Consider the following 12,309-nt stretch of genomic DNA (forward strand, 5'->3'; position numbering starts at 1 on the left):
GTGATGCACTTCAAACTAGCTTTATCTTTATATAATGAATGGCGAGCGTGAACTTGAATCTAATGAAATTACATTGACTCAATATATATGACTGGCTAGATCTTGAGCTGAATTCCGCCTTGTAATTCAAATCAGACTTTTCCTTCAGCTGTTATATTTCAAAAGTTTAAATAGTGCATGTGGCAAGCATTGTTTTTTCCAGCCTTCATCGATTACTCGAGTGCTTTCAAAAGTTTGAATTCATGTCAAGCAGATATCAACTTGGCGAATGTATAGGAAAAGGTGCGACGGCCAGTGTATATCGTGGACTAAACCTTCGTACTGGACACACTGTGGCAGTTAAGCAGCTCCGCCGACTGGACCTTCCTTCTCTGCAAGCCGAGCAGATTGCGGTATATGATATTGCGATATTCTTGGGGTCGCAATCTATATGCTCCCCATTGCTAACCAGCATTCTCAAGGCAGTTGGAAATAGATTTACTAAAACAGCTTCGTCATCCCAACATTGTTGCTCTCTATGGATATGAAGAGAGCGGTGCATATCTAAACGTAATCATGGAACTATGCGAAAGCGGCTCGCTTCAAGAAACCATACGCAAGTTTGGTAAAATACCTGAAAAACTGGTAGCCTTGTATATGAGTCAGGTAGTATTACATTTTAATAGATGGATCACTAGTGGATCTGCATTGCCAATTGTGCTTCAGCTCAAAGTTTTTGATTTTTATAATAGGTATTGGCAGGTTTGGGATATCTGCATGGACAAGGCGTGATCCATAGAGATATTAAAAGTGCAGTAAGTAACGCTGTTTAGGCCAGTGTGATTTATGTAGGATTTACGTACTTACTGCAGCTTCAGAATATTTTATCTACCAAAGACGGATCAGTCAAGCTTGCTGATTTTGGAATAGCGATTAGACAGCAACTGAATGTTGTTGACGAAACAGTTGCTGGATCTGCATATTGGAGTAAATACTTATCTATATGGACACATACTATTATCAACGGACACGCATTATTAATCTAATCATCTGCACGTTGCATTTATTTGGAGATGATAGTGGCACCAGAGGTAATTGAGCTTCAAGGTGCGAGCACAACATCAGATATTTGGAGTGTTGGATGCACCTCGATTGAACTCTTTACCGGACATCCGCCATATCACGAGCTTGCTCCTGTCTCGGCGTTGTTTCGTATTGTTAGTGATGATCATCCACCGATACCATTGGAGGCATCACAGGTAAGCGATTCAATACATCAATGTCATTTACATATTTTACTGACAATGTGAAGCTTTTTATAAACTTTTTGATTGAATGTTTTCAACGAGATCCTCATTTACGCATTTCAGCAAACAACTTATGCAAACACACATGGCTAAATCAAATGAAGGTAGTGTAGTTTGACCCTGCTCGGATCAATTTTAATCATGGCAGACTGAGCTCAAGTTTATCACAATCTAGCATTCAACACCACACTTTAAACATATTGAACAAAGTAGCATTCAAGACGAAAATGTATCGCATAGAACATCACATGCTGCGTTTGATCTTGAAGACTTTGTAGAGTTACCCAATGACGGTGATGATTTTGAAGCCGCCTTTGACTCTCCTTTTGGGGAACTGACGCTTTCAAAAACAAATCATGTACGTATATTTTCATGCTTGAAAACATTTGATTTGTTCATTTTAACGTTGTCATACTGGAGACTAGGAAGATGCACGATTAGCACACGAGTCTTTTGATCCATTTGCTGATATTGAGTCAAGTCCTCTTTTATCTGGTTTTTCGTATGAAGACACGCATAGTATTTCCGAAAAAGGCAATCCCACTATATCTAAAACTGGTGATAGTCCAGGTTTGTCATGTATGGCTATTTAACTATACTGCAATATATGAGGTCATATGGATCAGTCGTGTATCAACTCTTTATCTGATTGATCTATTGGTAGATATTTATCAACTAGCACAGACCTATTTAGATGAGGGTAAACTCTCATTATTTATTGATTTGGTGGAGTATCAAGGCAACAGTCGTATTATACGTATTGGTATTGCAGACGCCTGTATAAAAGTACGAGCCGATCAATTGAATGAGTCAATTTTATACCATGCTTTTTAATCCCACTGATAAAAATGGTTATATAGTTTGTGATTGCTGCTACAGAAAACAGACAGCATCAACGTCGCCTACAAAATCAAGTGGTCACGTTTTTGATTTGTTTTATTGGCAAAAAGCCGTTTTGGTCGTTTATGGAAGATGCAGAATCCTGTCTGGCCTATTGTCATTTACTGGGTCGTATAATTGTTCTTGCACCAATCACTTCATTGCTACACGCGCGAGCGATAATAAATCTAATTGTCCAGAGCAAAGACAAATATGCAACCATTATACTCACATATATTCATCTGTCTTTGAAATCGCAGGTATGTTCATGTTCAATTGAATAGTGCATATTTAATTTTTAAAATAGATAAACGTTGAGTTTTTTGTAGATGGGCGAATTCAAGCATGAACTTCATAGACTGTTGATACGAATGAGATTGCCTCGTATACTTTTAAAGATAGCCGAAAACTCCTACTCCAAAAACGATGGTCACTTGTTATTCTCTTCACGGTTTGCACTAATGATACTGCTAGATATCTCTCAAGCTGACCAGTTTCGAGAAATTATGGGCTCGGATACTTTTATTAGAGGTACAAAAGAGTTTGCTGCTTGAGTTTGAATTTTCAGGGCGGTGGTTTATTAGCTTTGTGGTTGCGACACTTATATATCCTGCATATATTTATTTGACCTTGTAGCCATTTTGGAAATGATTCCGCATTTACATGCTGACCTTATGGTTACATGTCTAAAGATTATTAAAAATCTTTGCCAGCAACCCGCACTTTTGGATCCAGTTGCCAAGGCAGGCGGAGTCTCTGTATTGTGTGGCATTCTTTGGAGACAGAGTAGCTGCCTTACCAATGTAAGTTTAGCTGTTTAGTATTTATTATTTTGTAGCGATCGCTTTTACTGACTGTTAAATCGATATCTAGCAAGATGTCCAGAATCAGATTCTCAGCTCGCTTTCCAGTCTGATAAAGATGAATGTAGAGAGACAGGAACAAGCTATTCTTGCTGGGATAAGTCCATACTTAAGAGAGTTGTCAATCTCATGCAACAGCGCAAGACAATTTGCTATTCCAATGCTATGTGAACTTGCTCATGGCAGTTCAAAAAGTCGAGATGCTCTATGGATAAGTGACTCCATATCTGTTTTGGCATCATTAATGGTCAGCGATATTGTATGGCGAGCAAGTGCTTTTGAAGCCATATTATTTTGGTGAGGGTATAACTTTTAAGCTACTGGCGCCATAGTGTCAATAGTAATCATGGCAGCATATTAATTCATATTTCAATAGGCTTTCAAAAGATCAAGAAAGAATAGAGAGTGCTTTAATATCTAGCCCGTGTATATCAAGCATTCCATCCTTTCTATTGCACACTGTAGCTTCTGAAAATGAGAAGATTGCTGGAAATATTCTACAGCTAATTGCATGCTCAGAAAGACTTGCACTCAGACTTGTTGAAGCAGGACTGGTATCTGCTGTTCACGATGCCCTGATGCACAACCCCTCAACTCAGGCATCCATTTTTCTTTTGAAGATTCTGGAGCACATGATGCATACTGCGCATCTTGAGCCATCTTTTGGTTCTCAGTATCAAGCAAGCGAGCTTTATCGTGTTATAGAAAAGTATCTTGCCAGTCCTTCATTGGTGGTTCAACAGCTTGCTAGACGCATACTATTGAAGCTACCCAAAGTATAACGATCCCCTATTTTCACCTGGCAACTCATCCATAAACGATCAAGAAATTTGGAACGAAATTTAAAGTTTGACTAATTTCGCTAAAGCCAATAGTATTTACTGCGGTAATCGTAATGAATATGTTACTTGGTCTATTGATTTACAGTCATATTCACGTAAAATGAAATATTATTTCGCAGTTACTTCCTTTAGCTTTCTGCAAAATAAACAATGATTAAATATTCGTTGTTTTCCTACTACAAATTGACTAATAGGCACATCCAATTCAATAAACAATGACCATCATACAGAATCAAACCGATATTATCTCTTTAACATACGCATAAACTGTACGATCAAGAAGTTTTGAATCAGACTCACTGATTGCCACCTTGATATTGGGTTTGACTGTTTCCAATACAACCCCTCTTTGTTGTATCCTAAAATATCTCAGATACGTTCTAGTTCAAGAAAATAATGATGGCACACCTCAGGAATTTAACGGTTATTTTCATGGCAATATTGTAATGTTTGATTTGTAAAAAAGGGGATTGACCATTTGCTCTATACAAAATAAGTAGAGAAGAAAGGTCAAACTTTGTCAAGGAGCTCAGACACTCTTGTTAGTTTCATTTTACGTGAATACGGCTGTAATATCAATTGAAACTATAATTTACAGTAAACGTTTACAAGCTCTAGGAACTCGACTGTATGCTTGATTTATTGTATTACGATATACTAGATATTTCTAAATCAAAATCGCTTATTGTTAAAAAGAGCAGTTTATTGGCGTTTCATTTTATCTATAATGTCGCATGAATCTCAGCTGCGAGCACAGAATATCGTCCTTAAACGTGCCTTGCTTGACCACCAGCAGCAGCAGATTCAGCTAAACGATAGGATTCTTCAACTTGAGAACTTACAGGTATTACTGACTTGTACTAATTTATGCAAATATATCCAGAAAGTCTAATACTCGTCTTGGTTTATTACACCAGAAGGCACACCAACTGAATGGATCCCTCGCTGAGCGCAAGGTTAGCAATTGAGCAATATGTACATTTCAGATAATATATATTGCTGACTGACGCATGGGTTAGAACACCTATGGAGACCAATTAAAAAGAATGTCTTTGCTTGCTTCTATTTTCTGGACGGAGCCACTATCCATGGCATTCTGTAAGCAAATGTACTTGGACGCACTCCAAACCTCTGACTTGGGCATCAAGCTTTGTCAAAAAGAATTAAAGTGCGAGAGCCTATTGTTTTCGCTCTTCAGCTATGTTGATGCTATTGCTACAGCATTGAAACTTCAAGGATATCCATTAAAATCAGCTACACCAGATTGTGTCGATTTTATGAATTTGACAACTTGTATGAAGATCAGAACCATTCGTCTCTGTTTTGCAAAAGCCAACGAATGCAATGCTACTAGAATTAGGCAACAAGGTTTGAGCCATGCAATTCACCTTGTTACTTACGATATCAACATTATTCTAGACAGCCTCGAAAGCAATATTCAATTGCAAGGTATTTAGCTTTGAATGGATGGTTACCATCACACAACATACTCTAATCAACTATGTTTTTGCAGAGACTCAACTCTCAAAGTGTATTGCAGAACGAGTAGAGTTTCGATCGCTAAATCTGCTTGCACAACTTCATCGCAAGATCAACTGCAAGTACTCGCTACCTGCTGTATAATACTATACTGCGGATCGTGTAATGTTAATTTTAGTTATTTTGTAGCCTTGTATATTGTTTGGATGGCTTGTAAATGTCTTTCGCAAGAGCTTGATAATAGCGCATTGGTTTTACCTCTAGGTATTGCTTTTATTAAGAAGGCTGCTTATCTCTATCATTTAGTTTACTTTGTATCTACGCTGTTTATACTTTAGCTATGGATAGCAGCCCATCATATTGGAGACACATCATGTCAGAACTCTGCTGGGACAAGCTACAAGAAGACCCTCAAGTGGTATGTAAATACTAATAATGCAACGCAATCTCTTTAGCTACCAATTATTATTCATGTATCTAAACTTTTTTGATTAGCATTTTCTGTTGTCTATTTGGGAAAAATTAAATGGTATGTACTCTGCTGCCGATTGCTGTGGTTTCTAGAATGTATGTTTAGTAATACAATCTTTGATACTATTCAACTAGGTCATTTAAAGACAGTCTCTTATCACGCCACAACCTCACACGCAGAAACATTTCCAACACTGCAAAAGGACAAAGCTGATGAATTTCCAAACGACAGCTCCGACTCGTTAGAAAAAGTAGAAAATACGGCCACGCTTCAGATTACAGTTGGGAATGAACACGCATTCAATGTATTGGATTCTTTGCCAGTGTCGTTACAAAACACAGTCGATATCTACAAGGAAAAAACTATTTCGAATTTTCAGGAAGCACCATTGAATGCCATTAGAATCCAGCAACTGTCCGTTGCTTTGGAAAAACTTCATTCCAAACTGTCAAATTGATTATGGTTTTTGTAGTTAAAATATCCATTGTTAAATGCATCTGCGTGCTGCTTACGTTTGGTTGGCATTTGAAGGCACCGAATTCCTATCCAGCCATCTACACAACAGCAATATATTGTGCTTCTACTTTTTAAATAAACGAGACTTCCCTGCAATGTACTCTTGTAATCAGGAAGCCCAATTTCTTTTTGAGTAGCTGGTGATAGCGGGGCTTCTATGTCTATAAGCTTACAGATTTCACCTCGGAACATGGTAGTAAGTGGAAACTGTCGTATAGCATAGTTGTAGAAAATTTAAAACAGATAATAAAATAGCAAGGCATAAGCAACACAAACCATCAGTTCTGAAACTGTATAAATCAAAAGATAAACCCTACCCTTGAGCTAATCGCACGATGCAATGAATAAATCTGCTCTGCCTTTTGCTTATTCCAATTTATCACTGCTGCACTTTTTTCAAGCCGTGGAGCATAAGTAACCAAAGATTCATCTTGAGTAAGTGCGTGCTTTTGCAGCTCATCCAAATGCTCTATTGTGTCAATCAAAGCATCTCCGCCATGTATTGCAAGCATGTTATGTAGATCCTCAAAGTATAAATTTGTTGGAATGGACTGTGATTGGTTTGTATAAAAGGAGAATTCATAAACTGCATTAGAATACAGTCCTAGTTATTGACTACAGAACAAAAATATGCCTACAATGTGCGTTTGCTTTAAAATTCTGCCTGCATCAAATCTTTTAGGGCTGAGTTCTATGACTGAAATTCCAGTTTCATTATCTCCATTCAAAATTGTATACTGTATAGGAGATGACCCTCTGTATCTAAAATGGCATTATTAAATTCAAAACTACAAAAATCTAAGATTGAATATCGGCAGCTTACTTTGGTAGCAGAGAAGGATGAACGTTGATGGCAGCAATCTTAAACTCGTGTATGATATGACGAGGCAAAAAATAGCCAAATGACACAACCACTGCAATGTCATATGCTTCGCCAGAAGGTAACTCGGGTAGCTAAACAGTATATCAATAGACTTTCATAAGCGAACCAAGAAATCGATTGAATTTAAAAATGCATCTCACCTGCCATCCTGCAAGAGATTTGGGCGGTGCATCCACACATTGAATACCATTCTGTTTACAAAAGCGCTTTAAAGGCACTGGAAAATATATAATTTTATGCTATGAATTATTACCAAATTGGAACTATTGGCAAATGATTGAATATGATAGAGTAGCTCAACTGACCTTCTTGATTTGTGACAATTTTTGCCTTCAAATTATCTGGAGGTGTGACTACTTGAATATTTTTTATGATTGATTCTGAGAGATTGTTAGACAGCAATCAAGACAAAGTACAACAACATTTAAACCACTATTCACCTCGTTTAGTCAAAAGTGATTTGAAACATGCTACCGAGAAGTTATCAGTGCCAAAGTATAGGATATTGTATCGACTTGAAAATGTGGAACTTTGCGAAAAAAGACGACTTTTAGTTGTTAAAAGGTTGGTAATAGATATTGTATGTCGAAGCTTTCTAGAATCTTGGTAAAATAAAACATGCTTCAAAGTACAAAGGCATCTGAGGCGGTCAGCTGCAGAAAACGGCATTGGTTAGCTTGTAACGCCTTTATTCCTAGATCAATAGAAATGGGTTAGATTCTATTGGCAAGTTGCAAAATCATTTCCAGTCACGTTATAAATCTATTGGCCATTTGAGACCAAAGCTAAATACCTAAACTACAGCCATATTCACGTAAAATGTAGCACTTTGTATCTAGTGTTAGTATCTCCGATACAAAGTAACAATATTTACTGACCTAACATTTGTCAAAGTTATTGAAGTTTGATGTTTATGTTAAAATATTAAAAAGTATTTTATTTTAGTGTTTCATTTTATGAATGCACGTTTATAAATAAATATCTTGCTAATCTTGAATCTTTTTATCTCAAGGCTTTATCAATTACTATCTATATTACTAGTTCAGTTACTAAACACTTTAAGAAATATTTTCAGCTATTAAATACTGAGTAGATCTGTTGATTTTGATTAACGAGCACTTTCGACATCAAATAGGCTCTCTTTTGGATTATTCAACTGTTTATCTTATATTATCTCCAAACCCAAAATCATTTCAACATGAGGCATCGAATAATACCAATTTTTAACCTTCAATTACTGCTAAATTGTGATCATAGCTGTCATACTATTTATTGGATATGTGCAATCTTGGACAAAAATATTGCATGAATAGTAATTAGCCTGCAAGTTTGAATTGTTATGAAACTCAGTGTTGGATTCATACTTCAAACAAATTAGCGTCAAAGTAGCAACAATACTCGCATTCAGTTTTAATTCCATTCGTGATTGAGATCATCTTTGGTAATGAATGGCAAATGAATCCCAAGCAAGCATATCTGTCAACATACTTGGTTCAAAGTATTTGCAGTGTCTTGTTGGCGAATCGATTTTTTAAAATATTGGTGTCACTTGATAGTCTATCCAGTAAAGTGTCCCTGTTGTTGGGTTGCGTTTAAACCAACGGATGATCAGTGATGTTTGGTATCAGTCATGGTACTCGCAGCGATATACCATATTGCACTCTTGACATTGCTTTCCAGTTTCAACACAACCATCATAAAGATTCAAGCTGAGATTTGATCCAGAACATCCAAAACGAGATCAGATTGTTAATTTAGCAAAAACTACAGCACTCAGTATTCCCGTGTGGTCCCCCACCACAGTACTGACTGAGCCATCACAAGCTTGACTTCGGAGATCGAACGGGATCCGGTATTTTCTTGTGTGTATGGCCGTAGATGTTGATTGAAACCAATTATACGGTAATATTCGTTAGGTGTGTTTGTCAAATACATTGTGGTTTGGTGTTGGCACTCGTGAATCAATACTGCATGATATTCTCATCACCAATGGTCATCTGTTTTATATTGGATCTGAACATTGACAACTACACGTTTGGTGATTGAAAATCATATGGACAACCAGATGATTCCATGACACCGCATATCAAACTTGATGTTCAATACTCCAATCATGTCGATAATAGTTGAATATTGTGCAGGTAGATTGTGTAATTGATACTCTCGACTCAATCAGTTACTTTGCACTTGTCATCCATGCTAGCCTTTTCAACAGTCATTGCCATTGATTGATATGTTTAAACAGAATTCTGAGATCGATCATCAGTAATTGTGATAATGCAGCCTATACTTGTTTTGATTGGTACAACTCTACCCAATGGTGGACATATTGTATTACTAGTCAATGTCTTGTAAAAACAGCATATTCTGGGCTGATGGATCTGAATGTATTTCATTCAAGCCTTTACTTGATATTGAATGGATTCATTTGCTGAATAAACTCGAATATCAAAGCATAGATAACTCCATGCAAGTGTGCCGTGTTCATTCGAGTTTAAACTAATGGCATTACTTGTCACAAAGCCATACACACCAAATAGCCGTTACCAATACAGATTGTTTATACATTGTTACAATATACTTTATTCAATAAATTGTGGGAAACAATTACTAGACTTGAATATCTAGTTTTGATCGCAACTTTTTCCAATGTAGTTGAAATAAATGTCCATGCGAGTGCATCCAGAAGTAGGCTTAGGACCACGAGTAGTGGTGGATCTTTTTGTGGTAGATTTCTTTGTAGTAGATTTCTTTGTGGTGGTAGCGCGTGCAGTTGTTGTAGGTCTTGCAGTAGTGGCAGACTCTGTGGTAGTAGACTCTGCTGTGGTAGCTTCTGCGGTTGTAGCTCCTACGGTTGCAGACTCTACTGTGGTAGATTCTGTTGTGGTAGCAATAGAGACACTGCTAGACGATGAAGTACCACCACTGCATTCATCAGGAACTGAGAAATCGTTGTTGAACTTGGCAGCCTTGACTCCCAGACCGCGTTTGGCGAATCCTTTCCAGATCTCGCATTTGTTGGCACCATTGTAGCGAGCAACATCAGATGCAATAAAAGCATCACGAGCATCAAGGAAAGTGGGATGGCATGGCTGAAGCATCATACCACCAATCATATTCTGCATAGTAATAATGTTACCAAACTTGCCCTTGGCGTCGTAGAGATTGGTGGAGAATCCGTTCTTGGTGACCAAGTTCCAGTAGACTTCCCAAAGTATAGAAGCCCACACTTCACCCATAACGTGAGATTTTTCACGAGTTTGAAGATCGGCATACGTCAGAGGATTGACTTTCATGTCAGTAGTGTAAGGATGAGAGCGAACACCGTTGGTCGTATTATCAACATATGCAGCAATGCCAATTGGAGTGTCGGCTTTGTGTGATTGCTTGGCAGTTATGATTGTGGCAAATATATCGGACCAGCCTTCACCCATACCTTCAGCTTCACCATCAAACAAACACTCAACTGCTGCAGACCCACCAGTCAACCGAGTTGAAATACCGTGTCCATATTCGTGCAAAGGAACTTGGTTGTCCAAACCACCATTGCGATTGGGCTCGGTAGAAATGAATCGAAACATTAGCATTATGCCAGGTTGGCCATCAGCTGGAGTGTGAAACAAGGCATTTTCAGCACTCGAAGTATCTAGGACATTGATATTGACTGCATCGCCGCCTTTACCACCTTTTCCAAAGTTGTCCTTTTGGAAATTACCAGCCGCCTCGTTGAAACCATACTGGTATGTGATATCGTGTATCAGGTTAGTAATGTAAAACAGATTGACAGCTGCTGCCTGAATGTTGTCTGGATCGGTAACATTAGCAGCGGGGTTGAACTTGGTGTCAAATACACCGTCAACACCGGTTGCTGGAACTGGCGGTTTTTTTGTATAGTCAAGAGCATCAATGTTGTTACCCTGAGTGACAGTTCCGTCAGTCCATCCATTAGGTGACGATGGTTTGTATTCTGGATCTTTGATGTCTGAAAATCCATCATTGGGACTGAGATCAGGAACTTTGATAGCCTTGTATGTTGCACGATGACCAAAATCAACAGCCTGGATCAGTTTGCCTAGTATCAATCCATTTACATTCAGATTAGTACCGACTCTATAAAAATCAATATCTGAATCCGAAATACCGTACCAGTGTCGGCATCTGCCCAAACTTGGATCCATGAAATAACATTCTTGTCGCGAAGCTGGAATTTGTAAGCATACACAAGCGTGCCATCAGCCTGTTGAACATACTCGAGCTCATGTTTAAACTCAGAGTAAACTGGCAAACCCTTGGCTTTGGATACAGTATCAGCAACCTGTTCAAACGTCAGTTTGGCTTTGGGTTCTGCGACTGAAAGCTCACTTTTGGCAAAATGGCTTTCAGTACCAAACGAAGTCGAATATGAGATGATCTGGCCGTCTTGGATATGGATTGCAGCTTGGTGATTGGATACACGTGCATCATTAACTAGATGTGCACCATATACGTGAGTTACGCCAGCACTGTCTGTGAAATTATTGTAAACCTTGAACTCGTTAGGTGTGAGATTGAGTTTGTCACAGAGATACGCAACACCAGTCTTGACTGGATCGGTATTGGACGGAGCCATGAGGCTGGATGAGTGATCATAAGGAATCTGTTGGTACGTGGATTCGGGAAAGTAGAATGGAAGACTGTCAGAGGCGTCTTGTGTGGACGGAATGGTTGGAACCGCAAAAACTGCAGATGTGGCAAGAGCAAGAACGAGAGAAACAGTAGAAACAAACATTTTGAACAATATTTTCAATATCTAGTATAAATGTAGCAAATATAAGATACAAACTGGTACAATGATAGAGGTTGGTGAGATTGGTTCCATACCATTTCACGTCATTTTATATCTTGAATCTACAAAGCATGCTACGCAGCAATTTGATAGCTAATTAAATATACATGTGCTAATCAAGTAAAACACATCAATATCATGTGAATGCATGTGCTTGTGGACCACATGTATTCAAGCCATACATTTAAAACAGGTATATTGCTGCATTATTTTTGATTGATTGCATGTATGGCAAATTCAAAGGAACTTGATTGCAGTTGTATT

The 12,309-nt window shown here is 38.1% G+C and overlaps 4 protein-coding genes across 4 annotated transcripts; 2 read left to right on the top strand and 2 right to left on the bottom strand.

The window, feature by feature from the left end:
- Nucleotides 1-242: 242 nt before the first annotated feature.
- On the top strand, nucleotides 243-1,399 carry BATDEDRAFT_14827 (uncharacterized protein; the record flags this gene model as incomplete). Its single annotated transcript, XM_006682699.1, has 6 exons — nucleotides 243-418; nucleotides 462-645; nucleotides 732-794; nucleotides 858-966; nucleotides 1,060-1,238; nucleotides 1,292-1,399. 6 exons carry the CDS (start codon nucleotides 243-245, stop codon nucleotides 1,397-1,399), a joined length of 819 nt encoding a protein of 272 aa, XP_006682762.1.
- A 3,198-nt stretch (nucleotides 1,400-4,597) lies between these two features.
- On the top strand, nucleotides 4,598-5,493 carry BATDEDRAFT_92653 (uncharacterized protein; the record flags this gene model as incomplete). The annotated part of the gene is made up of 4 exons (XM_006682818.1): nucleotides 4,598-4,714; nucleotides 4,788-4,826; nucleotides 4,890-5,319; nucleotides 5,384-5,493. The coding sequence occupies 4 exons, from the start codon at nucleotides 4,598-4,600 to the stop codon at nucleotides 5,491-5,493; spliced, it is 696 nt and encodes a 231-aa protein (XP_006682881.1).
- A 455-nt stretch (nucleotides 5,494-5,948) lies between these two features.
- On the bottom strand, nucleotides 5,949-7,933 carry BATDEDRAFT_36247 (methionyl-tRNA formyltransferase). Its single transcript, XM_006682797.1, has 7 exons — nucleotides 7,661-7,933; nucleotides 7,526-7,600; nucleotides 7,361-7,437; nucleotides 7,161-7,291; nucleotides 6,976-7,099; nucleotides 6,655-6,888; nucleotides 5,949-6,544 (listed from the first exon to the last, which is right to left on the bottom strand). The coding sequence occupies exons 1-7, from the start codon at nucleotides 7,887-7,889 to the stop codon at nucleotides 6,257-6,259; spliced, it is 1,158 nt and encodes a 385-aa protein (XP_006682860.1). The 5' UTR covers nucleotides 7,890-7,933; the 3' UTR covers nucleotides 5,949-6,256.
- Nucleotides 7,934-9,844: 1,911 nt separating this feature from the next.
- On the bottom strand, nucleotides 9,845-11,988 carry BATDEDRAFT_28410 (uncharacterized protein; the record flags this gene model as incomplete). Its single annotated transcript, XM_006682742.1, has 2 exons — nucleotides 9,845-11,292; nucleotides 11,367-11,988. The coding sequence occupies 2 exons, from the start codon at nucleotides 11,986-11,988 to the stop codon at nucleotides 9,845-9,847; spliced, it is 2,070 nt and encodes a 689-aa protein (XP_006682805.1).
- Between the last annotated feature and the right edge of the window lie 321 nt (nucleotides 11,989-12,309).

Source organism: Batrachochytrium dendrobatidis (genome assembly GCF_000203795.2).
Source record: "Batrachochytrium dendrobatidis JAM81 unplaced genomic scaffold BATDEscaffold_18, whole genome shotgun sequence".
In the NCBI taxonomy this organism is placed as follows: domain Eukaryota; kingdom Fungi; phylum Chytridiomycota; class Chytridiomycetes; order Rhizophydiales; genus Batrachochytrium; species Batrachochytrium dendrobatidis.